The 18,477-nt window shown below is 36.2% G+C and overlaps 1 protein-coding gene across 4 annotated transcripts in view; it reads right to left on the reverse strand.

The window, feature by feature from the left end:
* Positions 1 to 319: 319 nt before the first annotated feature.
* The window catches only part of CDK8 (cyclin dependent kinase 8), a 129,506-nt gene continuing 111,348 nt past the window's right edge, over positions 320 to 18,477 (reverse strand). For 3 of the 4 annotated variants that reach the window (XM_032403306.1, XM_032403309.1, XM_032403308.1), the window contains 7 exons: positions 12,067 to 12,210; positions 9,573 to 9,642; positions 8,718 to 8,790; positions 5,458 to 5,555; positions 4,444 to 4,522; positions 4,166 to 4,324; positions 320 to 1,613 (listed from right to left, as the gene is read on the reverse strand). In XM_032403306.1, coding sequence (XP_032259197.1) covers positions 1,488 to 1,613; positions 4,166 to 4,324; positions 4,444 to 4,522; positions 5,458 to 5,555; positions 8,718 to 8,790; positions 9,573 to 9,642; positions 12,067 to 12,210 — 749 coding nt within the window. In that variant the 3' untranslated portion in view covers positions 320 to 1,487. The remainder of the gene's footprint in view (positions 1,614 to 4,165; positions 4,325 to 4,443; positions 4,523 to 5,457; positions 5,556 to 8,717; positions 8,791 to 9,572; positions 9,643 to 12,066; positions 12,211 to 18,477) is intronic. The other variant, XM_032403307.1, reaches the window with a different exon arrangement.

Below are 18,477 nucleotides of genomic sequence, written 5' to 3' on the forward strand. Positions count from 1 at the left end.
GGAAAAATAATTATTTGGGCTAAAACAAATTGTTCCCAGCATAACACAGAATTAGGCCTTATTCTAGAAATGGAAGGCTCATCATAATTCTTTCAATTAGAAAGGTGTCTAGTCGACATCTTCTATTATAGTGCTAAGTGCAACAGAGCAAGGAATCCATATCTAAATCATAAGTCATTATACTCCACTCCACTCTGGAGGCTGAATATATAGACACTATTAAGGAAAACAACTGAAGAGATTTATTTAGAGGCCACTTGTTAAGGCATGCTTTAAAATAAAACACTTCTGTGTATATAAAAATAGAGCCGACTTCATATTTTGATTTATGAAAAATAAATTTATTACATAACACCTTGTTTTTAACAATGTTCAGTTTTTTTTTTTAAATTCAGAATACTTGTGTCATTCATGTAAAATAGTTTGATACAGTACATTGTATGTTATAGGTTTTTTTTTTTTCCTCAAAAATTCTAAGGCTCTCCTACTCCTTCTCCTTTGCTGAAGTAAGGGCACCCTAAACAACGTGCGAACAAGTTTTAAAAAGTAAAATTAACTGAACAAAATTTTAATAGCACTACACCAACCAGCTTTAAAATCAGGACAAAATATCTGAATCGGATGCCGCACCTTTCAGAGGAAGTTATCATTCATGCTTTTTTCATCTTAAAGCATGCTCACTAATCAGCAACACCAACAGGAAAAATAAAACACTGTCTATGACAATCATTTCAGTTTGTTTGCTGAACCAAACAGGTTTATATCAATGACAACATATTTAATTACTATCAAATAGCAGCTTTAATACCAGTCAAGTCATAGATTGAAAACAAAAACAAACTTATAAGTTGGAAATTAATCTTTGGGAGTTTTGAAACCTTTCTGGAAAAACTATGTGGCTTTTGTACTTTCAAAAAAACCCAAGCAATAGTCTTGGTCAAAAAACACTGATTAATGTAGAAAATGAATCAACCCACTGATAAGACACTAAAATGAAAGGTGTACCAAAATAATCTCACTTTGAGTCTTGGTTATTTTGTTGAGTTAACATATACTGTATGTTTCAAGTACCAGTTAAACTTTCGTGTGTGTGTGTGTACTATTGGTCAGATAATGTTGTTACACTGAAAGAATTCACCACATACAACGACAAATGCTTGCCCCTAGCACATTTCACAGCTTCAACTGCTACAGACTGTCACTGAAAAAAATGCATTGGTCAGTCTGAACCATGTCAAGTAAACTATGGAAGTAGCAAATCCACAACACAAACTGTGCTAGCACTTTCTTTCAAGTCTAACTCCAAAACAGGTACAACTTGGAAGCCACTACCCCGGTCTGTGAAAAGTGGTGGAACTTGGCTACTGGACAGTCTGAGGATGTGGGTGTACAGTACATTCCCATGGCCCATACCAGGTTCCCGCAGAGAGCTGCACCGTCAGTCCTGCAGTGCTAGCAACAGTGCATTGACAACGTTCCAGCGCAGCTCAGTACCGGTGTGTCTGATGCGAGTACTGTGGAGGCTGCTGGGAGGTAGTTGAGTAACCCATGCTGCTCTGTGGCTGTGATGTGCTTGGTCCAGGGTTGGGATAGGCAGCATGTGGATTGGAACGCTGCAAAAGAAGAACGAGCGAGAAATGAGAGTCAGGTGTTTCTAAGAGTTGGCTCTACCCCAAGCCAGTGAGGCTTAGGTTTGCAATGGCATTTATTTCAAGGCAGTAACAATTAAAAAGTCTTATGCCATGTACTAGGCTTTAGAATGAAAATGACAAAAACCCCCAGTCTTTTAATATCAGCTAAGGTCAGAAGTATTGCCAGTAAATAACATTAAGCTGGGTCTTATTTCTATGTAGTGCGGTTCATTGTTTTTCTATAGCAGTAATCCCCCTTTTAAGCTGTTTTGTAACTACCTGATAAGTAATAATTAATTTGCTTGAGATGTTTATACGTGAACTTAATTATATATATACTAAGAAATTCAAAGCTAATTGACATGCTAGTTTCTTCAACAGAAGCCTCCCAGCACATGTATGACTAAAGAATAAAAATGAATAGGACAAGAAAAGGTGGTGCAGAATCATTTTCTTTGTTATTAAATATTTTTATACCCTTTAATGAATCATTTTCTGCAACAAGTTATATACAAAAATTTATAATTATAGAAATGTAAGAAGAATGGTATTCTCAATTTTAAAAACACCACAAAGGGAAAAAACAGTGATCGAGCTTAGTCCTGTGATTTTGATCTGTTATATTGTTATTCCCATTCCTGCACCTCTCTCTCTTATTATTAGCTCCCAAGACAAACATGATAACTGATTAACCATAATTTACTACTTTCCTCTTTCAAGGCATATTCAATAAATCATATAATTCTAAATTCTGCCAACCTTAGCAAAGTATTTTTAAATTTTAAAAAGATTTTAAAGATTTTTAAAAAAGTGGACACATGAAATTACAGTCACTACAAAAACCAACCACAATGATAACATCAAGAAACAAAGAAGCACAGCAATTTTCTTGGTTTCAATAGCGAAGGTCCCAGCACTGCTCTGCTTCATTCTAAGGATGCTATTACCTTAGTGTGCAAACACATTCTAGAGCCAAGAGGGATGCACTTTCCCCATCCGGATGGGGAGAAAAAGATGCCGGAACAAACATCAACCCCCAGAGATGTCTGTCCTTGATTTCCTTGTTTAGTTTCCTGGAAGAGAGCTACTACCCAGGCAGATAAAAATTTCCATGGCTTGGTAGATGGGACCTCTCCTTAACTAAAGCAAAGAGTTAAGATCTCATTTCTGAAAGGTCATAGCAGGCTCTGGGAACCTTATTAGTTTAGTAAGATCTCTTTTTCTCTTTCAGTAGGTAAATAACTCTAATTGGTCAAGTTTTCGGTGTCCTTCCCACACAGAGACCCAGGTGAGCTGGCAATATGATTAGAACAAGCAGGGAGGTGGTACAGGATTTCCCAAGCTGTCTTTCTGCAAAGAAACTGATGATGCCACATGATGGGATTGACAAGCAGGCAACAGAGCAGCCCTGGCTGTCAGCTCTAAGCCCGTGTCCTGGGTCTACCCCCAGCTCAGCAGGTGAACACGTGAAAGTTATTTAACCTCTCTGAGCATCTCTGAAATGACAGTGACAACCCTTACCTCACAGAGTTACCATAATGATCAAAGGAAACAATGTAGGTTTCATGCTTAGTATAAAAGCTGGCATGGTAAGCATGATCAAGCTCTTATGATTACAGTCATCACTAGAGCCACCACCAACACTTAAGAAGTGCTTACTGTGTACTACGAATGCTACTAGAAATTTTAATGAGGGTAATGATAATAAAAGCGGAAAGAAGTGGTAACATCTCTTAAACACGACAGCAGGCTAGCTGATGTGCCTTAGCGTACGTCCTTTCATTTAATCCTTGCCATCATCCACTTCTACAAGTGAGAAAACTGAGAACATCTGGATTACTTACTCAAGGTTACCCAAAGTCAGCAGCTGGGTTGGGATCTGAAAGCCTGTGTTCTTTTTATGATTTTATTTATTTACGTGAGAGAGAAAGCAAGAGAGAGCACAACCAGGGCAGAGGGTGGGGTGGGCAGAGGCAGAGGGAGAAGCAGAGCCCCCGCTGAGGAGGGAGCTCAACTCGGGGCTAGATTCCCAGGACCCTGGTATCATGACCTGAGCTGAAGCAGATGCTTAACCAACTGAGCCACCCAGGCGCCCCTGAAAGCCTGTGTTCTTAATCATTCTTGGTCTACTGTTGTTTGAAAACAATACACAGCATTGATTGAGCTCCTACCCCAAGTCAGGGGCTAGGATTTATTACTTCTACTCCTATAAGAACTACAAGTAAGGCTTAGCTAGTCTCATTTTACAGATGAAAAACTAAAGCCAGGAAATGTTATATTATTTGTCCAAGGTCACACAGTTAATAAATGGCATGATTTAAGTTGGATCATTCCAGGTCTGTCTAATTCAAAAGTCAGTAGGTAGCCTGTACTGTACCACAGTCAGTACTTCTCCATCAATAACACTCACGTCAGTATATTTCCCCAGGTACATAAAGGTCAGCATTTTCTTAGTTATACTGCATTTTCCAAAGGTCACAAACCCATATACAAATACTGATATGGCAAGTCAGTACAAAATAAATTGGAAATACCTGATAGTCTGAGGTCATGATTAGTCCACCTGAGGTAGTGGTAGGAGGAACAACTCTCACTTTTTTCAACGGGGGTCCCTGTGTATGACTGCTGTCTTGATTCCCTGGGTGACCAGTTCCATTAGTATGGTTATTGCCCTGCTGCTGCTGCTGGTTCTTCTCAATTGGTTAAACAGAAAAATAAAGTTCAACTCAGAAGGAGAACCAAATACAAACAAGAAAATGTTACGGTCGCATTGAATAAAACAAGAAGCAGCCAAATGTACTTTAATACTTACTTTGTCTCCTTTGTCATCAGGTTCTTCTTCTGTTAAAAATTCTCGTTTTGGGTAAGGGATTTGACAACCGGCAAAAACGCTGCTCACAAGAAAAAAGAAAAACGATTTCTGGTATGCCAATCAATATTTCAGATGCTTTATTTTATTCTTCTAAGAGGGACTTTGTTTCCATATTTGTAAAATAAGCACCTTTCTTTTTTTTTTTTTAAAGATTTTATTTATTTATTTGACAGAGAGAGACACAGCGAGAGAGGGAACACAAGCAGGGGGAGTGGGAGAGGGAGAAGCAGGCTTCCCACCGAGCAGGGAGCCTGATGTGGGGCTCGATCTCAGGACCCTGGGATCATGACCTGAGCCGAAGGCAGACGCTTAACGTCTGAGCCACCCAGGCGCCCCTAATAAGCACCTTTCATGCAACTGTGACAAGATGAATCTTTTCTTCTAATCAGTGACATTATAGCAGGCCATGGGAGGACTTTTCATTGTATAAAAATAATCAATAATCATCGAATATGACTCAACTTTCTTTTATCCCAGCCTCACTCTTTTATTATCACAACCCAAATACAGATTCCAGAGGAAATGTCACTATTCGAACACAATTTTTTTTTTTTACTCTCCCTTCTACACATAAAATAAAAGATGGCAAGAGGAACACAAATTTATTTGGGAATGGGATTTGCAATTGGAACATAAAACTGTAACTGCAAGCAGTGGGCAATCTCAGTGAGTCTGAATGAGCTACAGCATGCATAATCAACCTGCCACTGAGTAACTGGAGCCCCACTGAAACTAAAGACGGCAAGGTTTCATAAAGCAAGACGTGAACAGGAGTGGTTCTTACCTGTAAAAGCCCGAAATGACAGCTCAGACATCAGAGCTCATTTTTTTGTTTGTCATTGGGATTTCCCCGGGTCCCCATGTAAGAGGAGTGGCAACTTGGAGTTGACAACTCAAACAAGCATGCTCCAAAAAATCCTACCATGCTGGTGAGTTAATAAATTGATCACTTACTCTGATGTAGGAAGTGGATCTTCTAAGAAATAGGGATCCTGCATAGCCTGTTCTGAGGTAATTCGCTTTATTGGGTCCATTGTAAGCAACTTCTGAAGCTGAAACCATAAATCATAAAAACATTACTGTGTTACTTCTCATAGTTATATCCTTGGCCATATGTGGGACATATATGTTTTTTGATGAAAACACCACAATTTGAAGGATATTTATTCCCCCAAATTAACAACAGAAAAACTTATTACATTTAATGTAGCAATTCACATTTAATCATTCTAATAATCATGATCTTACTTGGTTCTTCTATTAAGAGGTAACTAAACTTACTTCTTACTCTAAACCAATGATCTATATTATGCAGATTGCTTTGTCCAATTTAGAACAGGACTAAAATCTTGTATTTTCTATTCCTTTTTTATTAAGGGGAAAATTATTATAACACAAATAATACACTAGCCACATGTAGCTATTTAGATTTAAAACCAATTAACTAAAACCAAATTAAACTTAAAAAAATCAGTTTCTCAGTCATATCAGGTGCATTCCTAGAGCTCAAGAGCCACATGTGGCTAGAAGCTCCCTACTGGACAGCACAGATCATCAGAGAAAGCTCTCCTGGCCAGTGCTCTCCTAGCCTAAATAAATACGGTGCTTGATACAGAACTGGTAAAGTACAGAGGGGTTATGAATGGAGATTCGAAGGATACCACTTGGGTTCAAGTCTTGACATTTATTAGCTGAGTGACTTTGGACAAGTTGCTTAATCTCTTTGTAACCTCATTTGTCAAATGGAGATTAAAAATAGCACCTACTACCATAGGTTTGTTTTCAAAATTAAATGAGATAATATATGGAAAGCAATTCTAATGGTACCTGACACAAAAAAAGCACTATGTGTTAGCTGCCATTATTATTATTATTATTTTGCTACCTACAGAAATGTCACACTAATGTGAAAATTCAGTATTTTTTGGTTAAAACATAGTTTACTTAAGACTTTATGAACTAGAATATTTGATTTGATTTATTTTTATTTATTTTATTTATTTATTTTAGAACATTTGATTTTAGTAGGTGATTTAAGAGCAGATAGTGGCTCTCAGCTCATCCTCTTTGATCTAACGCAGTGGTTTTCAGACTTCAGAGTACATCAGAATTGCCCCTGGAGCACTTCTGAAAGCAGACTGCTAGGCCCCACTCCCAGAGCTCTGGGATATCTGCGCAGGAGTCTGAGAAGTGGCCTTTCTACCAAGTTCTCAGGTCACTAGTGCTGTCGACTGGGACACCTTACTTGAACACCAACAGATGCGTTGAGACTTGATGGGACATGACACAATCAAAGGACAGAAGGACATAAAATACTGAAAAATACAGAGGAAACGCTGGAATGGTGAGACTTAAATTTAATTTTGATGATCTGATATTTCAGTGGAAGCACAACTTTATTTTTAGAGTTGAAAGGAAAAGCATGGATTTGCCATTTAAAATGCTCAACGGTTTTATAGGAGTTATACATTAGAGCTTTCAGATGGGCCCACCCAAGATAGGTCACCGCAGTAAAAACAAGCAACTAAGCTGTGAGGGAAGTATATCTCTGGAATTTCAGTGATGTTGGTTGTGAGAGTCACTTTAGACTACACTGAATAGCAGCAGGTTGGGGGTAAGTAAGAGCAAGTCCCCTGAATTGTGACTTTTGGTCTACCACTATTATCATTATTTTGTTAGAATAAATAAGTCCATAATTTTGAAGGATCTAACTTACCCTCCTATTTGGGTTCTGTTGTAAGTACATTATAAGAAACCATTATTTGGATAATAATATATTGTGTGGTAATAAGATAGGTTAGGCCCTGCTTTTTAAGTTGCTGATATGAAATATAGGACATATGACATGATATAAAAATAAACAGAAGGTGTAGAAGCAGAAGCAGTAGACAGAGAAGAAAAAGCAGAAACAGAAGAAATGTTTGCAAGTGGCCTGCTACTGTAATAAAGGAAAATACAACACTTTCAAGACAAAAAAATTCCCATTTAATGAACTCATTTAAAAATATTGAGAATAAAGGATTAAAAGAAATTTTTTTTTTTTAAATATTTTATTTATTTATCTGACAGAGAGAGACACAGCAAGAGAGGGAACACAAGCAGGGGGAGTGGGAGAGGGAGAAGCAGGGTTCCTGCCGAGCAGGGAGCCTGATGCAGGGCTCGATCCCAGGACCCTGGGACCATGACCTGAGCTGAAGGCAGCCGCTTAACTGACTGAGCCACCCAGGTGCCCCAAGGATTAAAAGAATTTTAAGCCAAATACAATACAACCTGTTCCCTGAAATTTCCCCTTTGTATGTTATATAACTTTAAAAAAACCCATAAAACTGAAAATCATTTTTAATTGTTATGATGTAAAAATGGAAATTTTACTGTAAACAAATTTAAGCTGGCAAGTTGAATATAATGTCATAAATTACAATAGCGCATGGATTCATTTAGATTCTAAGTCAAACTATTTTTCCATTATACAGTAATAAATACTGCATCTCTCATATTCTTCCAGAAAAAGCAAATAATGCGCACCATCACTGAAGGACTTCTAATACCCAAGTTTGTAAGAGTATCTTGGGAGTTAAAAATTTTATAAATAATCTTTCAAAGAGCTGAAATACAAAATAATCTATAAAAGTTACTTGTGAGTAGTGGGATGGTTTTCTTTTAGATTTTTCTCTGAAATTTTTGAAATTTTAAAATAATCGATGAAAACCAATAAATGTAATTTTAAAAATGTTCTTCACAGGCTTGGTACAATAACTGTCTTCAAAACTTTTTTTTTTTTTAAAGATCTTATTTATTTATTTGACAGAGAGAGAGAGATATGAGAGAGAGAGCACAAGCAGGGGGAGCGGCAGGCAGAGGGAGAGGGAGAAGCAGGCTTCCCGCCGCTGAGCAAAGAACCTGATGCGGGGCTCAATCCCAGGACCCTGGATCATGACCTGAGCCGAAGGCAGCTGCCCAACCGACAGCCACCCAGGTGCCCCACAATAACTCTCTTTAAAAAATCTAATGTAACCAAACATTAGTCTGTTAAACCATGTTAAGGGTTTGGAAAAACAAGTATTTTCATGCCTTTACTAAAATGCAGCAACAAGATGCCTGCATTTACCATTAAAGTACTCTAAGAGTGCTAAATTACCGTATAAACTGACCCCAATAAGCCTCTGGTTAGCTAATCTGTGAAAAAAATTTTATTATTGTTCTCTAAAGCTTACCAAGTGGAATGCTTTACTATCTGGTTTAACTTTATGTTTTTCCATATACTTGATAAGGCTGCAGTTGGTATACCTGAAAGAGAAATACTATGAAATATCTATATTAGATTTTGAGGTTAATTTTACATTGGCTGAAGCTTTTCCAAACAATTATTTTAATCACAACCGATAAAGATTATTTATTGAAAATGGCATAATCGGCATAACATTAGCTCAATTTCATATTTCATTCAATATTCACACTAGTCACTTATGAATGGATACCACTGAGTAAACACAAGATAATTTCATAAATAATATATACTGAATAGTTATTTTTTTATAAGACTGTTATCTCAACAATTCTCTTAAATAACATATGGGTCAAATGTTTAATTCAGCCTTACTAGTAAGTTTAAAATAAATTTAAAATTTTTAAAAATTTGTTATAGGCCTATAAACTGTCCTCTCCCAATGCTATGATCTTGCATTGTAAATAAATGAAATATTCCTTCTTCTCTATTAAAACTTGCTTAAAATGACTACACAACCCAGGTGGGTGGGCAACTGACGGCTAGCAAGGTTGCTTATTTCAGTCTCTTACTGCTTTAACTGTGATCCCTTCCATTGATGCTCGCTTCCAGAAAGTAATTAAGTATGGTAAGAGTTTCTTTCTCATATCCAAATCAGCCGCTAAAATTAGCTGTTCACCTTCTTTATATCATTTAAACATCTTAAAAGATAAAATATTTATTAAGAAGTAAAATTATTTATTAGAATAAGCTTGTGTTCAGTATTCTGTTGAGTATTCAATCTTATACTGAGGATTCTGGAAAAGCAAAAATCAACAAAGGGTCTACTTTCTTTCCAACTTACGTATTTCTTCTGAAATCTTTCATTAATGTTGAATGTTCAGGCATCTTTTTTATATCTTCCCAATCTTTATCTGTGAAATACATTGATAAAATTTTATGTTGTCTAGGTTCCTATTCTCAAGAATTTAAAAAAAGTTACCTCAATTTCATCACATGTCCTATACACTTTGAGCCTCCATGAAAGCACAGACCTCAAATAAATGACTAGCTATAGTAAACATCTTATCTTGACCTATAAATAGAATTCTCATCCCTTGTATAGCATTAGCTCTCTAGTTTATCTTTTTAGCACTTACTTTCTATGTAACCTACTATAAGTTACCTCAATTTCTGTAAGTAGAGAGGAATAAGTTATTAATAAATATTTCTATTTCTGTTTGTAAAACCACTCTTTCCCCCTTTCCACCCAATTTCTTGGTTAAATCAGCAACCAGTGTCTTCAATGACAAATGTGTTATCTTTCCCTTCTGTAGCTGTAAGATGCACTTTTTTTTTTTTTTTACATGGCCCTCCTTATGTTCACTTTATTAAATACACTGTTTTTACAGCAGCAATCAATCTGAGCAGCAACAACTGTCTGGAACAGAACAGGGTAGGACATAACTAGTATGCAAATAAGTGAGCTGGTGGCTTGGCTAGTTTCAGCACCATTAACGAAAACACCCCCAGCTACTTACATGAGGCAGAAAATGTTTCAGGTGGTTTGCTGGCCTTAGAGTTGCTCAAACAACACGTGCTAGAGGGCTAGTTTTCGTCATCACTGTCAACAGCCTTGTGCGGAAAGACTACTAGCCGCAGTACTACGACAGGTGGCTTCACCGCCACCTGGAGACATCTGCCTTCGACTTACTTAGACAGATATGTGCGACCTAGCCTCCAAAGATACCACACTGTAAAGTCAACTAAATATATACTTTAAACTCCTACATGGGATTTTCTCCTTAATTATTTCCTTGCTCCAATTTCTCTATTTTGTTAATTTTTCAAGCTAGACATCCTGAGATAATCTTTTACTTTTCCTGCAATTACATATACAAACTCTGTATTTGTCCTTTATTCTCCATCCTTTTTATCACTTTACACCTGGAGTACCGCTATACAGGAAAACAGCTGGCTTCCCTGACTTCAGTTACCTCTCTTTAATTGATTTTTACCTACCACAACCATACTAATCTTTCTAAAATATAACATAAACCATGTCACTAATTCTCAAGAACTTATCATGGATTCTCATTCTTTTGCACATTAAATCTAAACCCTACTGCCTGCTTTTCAACTTCCTTATAAGCTGAGCCTCCCCTAACTGTTGAATTACACATTAAAAAATCATCTCCTACAGAGGCCACTTCCCTCTTCCACCCCCTTGTAAGCCATGTTCCTTTCTCTCGGGTCTTAGAAATGGTGGACACATTCAGAAGTGGGAAGAAAAGGCCATTCTTCTCCATCTACTCAAACCATAGCTATTATTTAAACATTCTACTTAGAGTAGTACAATATAAACTCCAAGGAGGCAAGAATCATGCCTGTTATATCAACATTATTTTATGCATAACACAGTGCTTGGCACATGGCAGGTACTCAAATATTTAGTGAATAAATAAAATTCTCATCACAAAAAAGCAGTCTTCACAGGGCCCGTTGACCAATTCTGCAGAAAGGTAGTATCTGTGTTAACACTCCTACAAGGGAATGTGAAATTATAACTCCCAGGTATTTCTGTATTAGTCTTGAGTTACCCTGACCTGAGAAAAATTCCTAATAAGAAACAATTTCTAATAAATACCTGACTAGCCAATATTATGTAGGTTTTTAAAGCAAAATTTCATTATTCTAGACCTCTGGGCAGAGTTTTTAGTGCCTGATGAACTACCATGCTATGGCATAACAAGGGATGGGGATATTGCTGAAAAACTGAGGGGTCTAATGCCTGTGATGAGACACCTAAACAACTTTCTCCCTGCTGCCAATCGGTGCAGGCAAGGTTGCTGTTCTAATAGAACACTTAAAAGAATGTTCTTACTGGCAAGGGTTATAGGGTAAAAAATTCTATTATTCAATATAATGTGATTCTGTACAGTGCCCTAAATATAATGTTCAAAATTTGTATTTAAATCCCAAGTCATGGTATTATTATATGTGCTGCCAGACAAAAATACATACTACTGAATTTTATTAGTTTCCCCTGGTAAGAACTAAAGGCACCTTTTAATTCAGATATTGCAAATATTTTATCATTTCAAATATTAAACAAAACAAAACAAAAAAATAAAATGAAATAAAAATATACTCCTCAAATTCAGAAAACCCATAAATATCTTTATGCTAATATGTGAACTCTATAAATTCTGCTACTTCTAAGGATCTTTGATTAATGCAAATCATAAAGAATTGAGTAAGAGTAGCTTTCATCAGCTAAAGATATACACCTTTCCCATGAAGATATCTAAGTTCAAACAACAGTGATTTAAAAACAAAAACAAAAACATAATGTGTACCTGCAGGAAATCCCATTACATTGAATATTCTGTCCAGCTGGTCATGGTGATAAGGATTACTAGTTTTGATGTCCTCTTGTCGACAGTGAAATATTGGTTCTGACGTTAGTAGTTCTGCAAATATACACCCTATAGCCCAAATATCTTTAAAACAAAAAGAAAAAAAAAAAGAAAAGAAAAAAAAGGAAAGGAAAAAAGAAAAAGAAAGGAGGAAAATAAAGTGGTTCTTTCCAAAAGAAAATGCATTTTTATCTTGGTGGGGAGTGTTTTTTCTTTCTTTTCTTTTCCTAGTAAGTCATATTAATTCCTAAAGCAATTATCATTAAAAATATCATGGAATATTGTTTATAAATATATATTCCCACCCGACCCACCCCAATTTTTCATTCCCTATTACACCTCCATTCCACCCAGTGGCTTCATTCCAAGTTCAAATCAAATTAGCTAAATTTTTGTCAATTTTTAAATGCTTCAAACATTACCTTATCTGTGAAATACATACAAAGCTGCATATGGAGCACAGGAACCACAAACAAACAAAATTAAACAAAAAAATGGAACAAAAACAGAAAACCCAAATAGCTTTTGAAATTGGGCATACTTGCCAAAAACAATCAGGACAATTTTTTGAGGTAAAAATATTTTTTCTTTATCTAGTTTACGTACTTGCTAATTTGTAAAGTCTAATAATTATCGTCTCATGCTAGCACTCGTTAGCAAGGTGTTATTCCAGTAGGAGAAAGACAATGCCTGACCTCAAATATTCTAATGAAACTGCATTTCTACTTCAAGTTTTTTGTTCAAAGTATTTCTTTATGCCATAGTACTGTCAGATTTTGCAATTTAATAAGGACAAGAAAATAGGGAGCAAAATACTATCTTTAAGATAGGTATAAAGGGTATAAACTCACTAGAATTACTTATAAAAGCCAGGCAAAGTGGATTCTTCTGTAGTACAACAAATTCCTTTCATTCACTTTAAGATATAAGCCAACTTTCATTCATATTAGACTTTTACTCAATAGAACTGTTATTAATAGAGGAAAGATCTACATGCCACTTCGGAATTTAAAACTGAAATTATTCAGTTCCTACTTTAACAAAGCCCTAAACCGGCAAAGTTAACTTCTCTACGCTAAATACAATGGTGTGCACACAGCAATCAGTGGTTTTTGACTGATCTAACCAATACCTGTGGTAAATATAAGTAACTATAGAGGGAAAAATAAAAACCACTATTTTATTAAAGCCAATTGTTCAGGTATGTTAATAATTGTCACATAAATAGAAAATGAGAAAAAATGTTAATTTATAAAATAACTCAGAATTCCTAAAATCTACAATTGGAATATAGATCTTTAATGTAAAATTATCATATTTATGTATTTCAGAGTAACAATTATCTCTTTATTAAGATGATACACCCTAACTACAAGCAAGCGAGTTTTAAAGAGGACAGTGTTTGCGTATCTGTTTTCTCCCACACCAGAGAACCACGTTAGCCAATACCACCATATAGGAAAGTATGAAGAGATACTAGCCAAGCTATTTTGTTTTTAGTATCATAAAGTAAACAGAAAAATTATTTTATGATTGTTCTTTTGCATATGTACCCCATATGATAACTTGACTTATGAGAATCTTCATCAAAGGGAAGATAGGAAAGCTGCGGAGCATCATGAAAAGGGCCAATGGGTCAATTTGCATGTTTAAAACTCTACTCATAGCATCCAAAAGACACCGTAACAACTCATTCTGGTTAGCTAGGAAAAATACTAAAGAAAACTAACATGTAAAGGAAGATGAGAGGTAAGTAGTGTAGCTATCCTTAAAGCAACACTGCTTCTAAAATAAAAGGTCAGAAAGTAGGAAGAAATAGTTTATTAAACCTTGCTTAACCTTACCCTCATAACTTCTTTCTCTGTATCTTTTCTATTATCTCTTACCTTTTGGCAATCTCATCATCCTTCCTTTCTTCAAAATCCTGATCCAGACATTAATCATGAAGTTAGGTTAGCTAAGCAGGTTATTATTTCAGACAAATTTCTAAATCTGTGTACATAAGTCTCTCCTTCTTGACTATTTTTTTTTTCAGAATGTGCCAGGTTCATGGAAAAGTCCTTTCCTGTTCACCTACCTGCCTATTTCCTTCTAGAAAGACTTTCCAAAGTAAAAACATATAAATCTCCTCTACTTCTCAAAATCTGTGATGCTTTGTGTAGCTATTGAGCTAACTAGGCTAAGTAGATAGCAATTAGCAGGCTATGTAGACCCAAATGGGGGAGGGGAGCTTGTTAAATAATGTATTAATCAACAGATGTATTAATAGCAAGTTTCTACCTTAATAAAAGAGTAAATTCTCATTCTCCCTATCTTATAGTATATTTCTCACTTAATAGAATGCTACATAATTAGTGGGCATTCAGTTATTTGAGAACAAACATCTGAGTTTAAAAGTCCATACTTTAGTAAAACTTTAAGACTGCTTTAGTGATGATTAAAGATTGAAACTCCTCTTTCAGCCTTCTCCATGAAGTCAACCGAACAAAACACCAAAACACTCAAAACTGAATTAAACTTTGTCACTGGGAGTACAATGTTTACTAACCTATTATTTACTCTCTTTGGTTTAATGATTCAGCTTGCAGCTTTGTACAAGTGAATAAAAGACTGCAGCACTAAAATCTGTTTGTAATAGAGGACAGGAACATTTTTCCCTGTGCTCTTTTGCTGCTTCTTAGTAGCCTTCAGTTTAACATAATCCACCAAACTCCACTAGCAGATTTCACCTTTCTAAATGATGCCATTAAAATGAACTACTGAATAAGTAATCTGTGCATTCAACTATAAAAGTTCTTCTATTAGCTGCTCAAACTACAACTATCTGACAGGGAAGTAAAAATGCTAGGCAAGTTTTTGATAAGTAGCTTTCACTGTGGTGTGGGGAATTTGTACTTTAATGGACACTCAGGCTACTTATGTAAGTAACAGGTGGAATGGGATTGTGTGGGAGAGACTGGAATCAAGGAAGAGGTTTTCATTTTTATTCCTTTATTCTATTTTTAAAAATTTATATTAAAAATGGCTTATGTATAATTTATCTCTCTTGAAAAAAAAGTAATTTGAAAGATACCCATATTGTAACATTTTTGAGCCAATGTATTCATAAAAGAAAATTGTTTTCCAAGATCGGAAAGTCACCACCGCAGAGGGTCTGGCCTGACCTTGGTTTCAATCATCTGCACCCCAGTTAGTTCCCTCTGTAATCTTCCTACCTCAGAAGCAACTGTTTTATCCAAGGTCACAGAAGAACTTTCAGAGTTAAAGGGGGACCTAAGAGATGATTTGGTCTAAGTTCTCACCTTCAAAAAATGAGGCTAAAGAACTAAATGCTTTGCATAAGGGTGAGCATGTGTGCATACGTGAGCGCGCGCACACACACACACACCCTGAGTGACAAAGCTAAGGCTACAAGTCAGATTAACTTGCATACATTTTGGTTTCTCTTAAGTTTTAAAAAGTTTACCTAAGAGTTATCCAATAAATTTTGATGATGAGAAGGAGGAAGAGAGGAAAAATATGAAGAAAGGCCTTCTCTTTTGCAAATTATAAAGCCATTTGAACAAGGGAATCTACCTAACTGCTGGGAGTTTAGCTTTGTGACAAACAGCCCTACATCAAAACTGCCAGATTGTAGATTGTCCTAGTGAATAATAATAGGTTAAACAAATTGCAATGTTCACAATAAAATGTAAGTTTCTTGAGAAAAAGATAATAAATAGTAAGTCAGAGTCACAAGCTTCTGAGATGGAATATTTTTTAATTTAAATCAAAGTCTCAAGTTTTCAGTTGATAACAGCTAAGATTAGGCAATCATTTCCTTTTTTTTTTTTTTTTAATATTTTATTTATTTATTTGCCAGGGGGAGAGGGAGAGAGAGCACAAGCAGGGGGAGCAGCAGACTCCCCACTGAGCAGGGAGCCCAATGTGGGACTCAATCCCAGGACGCTGGGATCATGACCCGAGCCAAAGGCAGATGCTTAACCAAATAAGCCACCCAGGCATCCCAGGCAATCACTTCCCTATTTGTGTAGTCTGTTAATATGTCTTATCAAAAGTAACACTGCTTTTAAATATTCATTTCCTAGGTGGAAAAAATAGCTATGCATCATATTAGTTTATATGCTAAGCACTTAGAATATACTTATAAAAAAGAAAACCAAATGTATATGTAGGTAATAATATGTATTCCAAAACAGGACTAGCTTCAATAATTTTTACTTTTCCTTCTAATTGACTTTTTAAAAAATAACCACTTTATTTTGGAGTAATTTTAGATTTGTAGAAAAGTTGCAAAGGTAGTACAGAGAAGTCCTGTATCTAACTGACTTAACTTTATCTACCTTTACTTTTTTATAAAATGAAATGTGATCTCAAAGCAGTTATGAAGATTAGTGAACATAAAGATTTCCTGAAGAAACGCATGTTGGGTTCAAGATTAATATGGGGGAATGGGGGAATGATCACAAGTATTTCTTCTTTTCCCTTCTTGAGTATACACTGAAATGGCAGCAAAGTAAGAAAGGTAATAGTGATCCATAGTAACAAAAAGAACAAGAGGAGATCACTGGGGACAAGATTCATTCATTCATTCCACAAAGAGCACTGAGTTCTCATTGTGTACCATGTAGGCACTCGCCTACTAGGGTGACCAGCTAGGCAAGGTCTATCTATTTTAGTGGATTTTAGATACTGTTCAATGCCATCAAGGCAGTAAGGTGGAAGTGGGATGGGGAACTTCCCACTACTTTATACTTATACAGTATAAAGTATACTTTATACTGTGATCATTGAGGTTCTCTCTGAAGAGGTAGTGTTTTGACTAAGATCTGAATGAAAAAAAAGAGACTGGCCATATGAAGACCTGATCTAGGCAGAGATACATAAGAACACTTTACTTCGGGAAGATGGAAGGCAGATGGAACAGCTCAGAGAAGGCCCCAGGCCACAGTATTATTGCTGAGTGTGAAGCAGGATCGTCTTGTACAACTCTGGGTAGAGGACCAGCTACAAAGTCTGTATTTTTTTTTTTTTTTCCAAAGTCTGTGTTTTGAACAGTTGATTCTCCTTCTCCTGCTCCCCTCCGCTGCCCTGGAGCTACCAGGTACAGAAAACTAGGGCCCAAAGTTGGAAGACTCTTCCCCTAAAGAATCTGAATGGCCTCAGGACAAAGGCTTGTGCATGCTAGCACTTGGGGATCCCTCCATTAATGGTAGTTCTCTGCTAGATCACCCTGAAATCTGCCACTCAATGAGCCCTATGATCTATGTACACAGAGTTCCCAAGTACTTTTCTGTAAGCTGATTCTTAAATATGAAGAGATAATTGAGGGTCAACAAATAGTGGAAGAACACTTGCCACGTGGAAGGGAGAGACCAAGACATATAAATAAAAAGAGAGCCTATAAAGAAAACACACAATTATTCCAGCAATGCAGCAAATCACAAACAATTAAAAAGCACTGTTATCACCATCCTCACAGATAGTTGAGATGCTTTTTTTCCCATAAAATAATACAAAAAACTAATAGAGAATAAGAAGGGGTTCTTAGAGAAAAAAGACAAGGGCAGAAAAACATAAGGAAAGTGGTATAAAGGATCAGCCTCAGGAGTCCAGTATCTGCCCACACGCAGTTTAGGAAAGAGAGACACAGAAAACAGAGAGGAGGAAATCAAAGACTAGTTTAAGAGTTTTCCACAGACATGGGATGTGGGATATGAACTTCATACTGAATGTGCCTACCAAGTGGCCAGCACATTACTGTGAAATATAAGGATAAGAAATCCTATTTGTTTTTGGAAAGAAAAACCACCCAGGTAATCCACCAAGGAATGAGTACAAGACTGGCATGAATCTTCATTAGCAACACTCATGCTACAAGACAATGGAAGAGCATCATCAAATACTGAGGGAAAGTTATTTTGTACTTAGAATTTTAAACCTGGCCAAACTGCATGATATAGGAAGACACAGGCATTTTTCAGAAATACAGGAACTAGAAAATTTACCTCCAAGACACCCTTCCAAAGCAAGCTGAGAATATGCTATAGCAAAATAATAAAGCCCAGAAGGAAATATATCCAACTCAGAGGATTAAAAAAAAAAAAAAAAAAAAGCCAGGATGAAAATCAATCCAGAATACAGCATAGCATAGAAGATTTCAGGATGGAGTTAACCAAGAAAAACAAAAGCAGACTCAATACCATTCTGGAGAACACAGAACAAGTTAGGTAAGCAGTAAAGACATACAACAAAGGGAAAAAGAAAAGAAAAGCACATAAGAAAATTACGCGATGATAAAATTCAATGAAATAAAATGAGGCAGAATAAAGATGTCAGTAATGGTAAAGA

This window comes from Phoca vitulina, unplaced genomic scaffold (genome assembly GCF_004348235.1).
Source record: "Phoca vitulina isolate PV1807 unplaced genomic scaffold, GSC_HSeal_1.0 scaffold5, whole genome shotgun sequence".
Classification (NCBI taxonomy): Eukaryota; Metazoa; Chordata; class Mammalia; order Carnivora; family Phocidae; genus Phoca; species Phoca vitulina.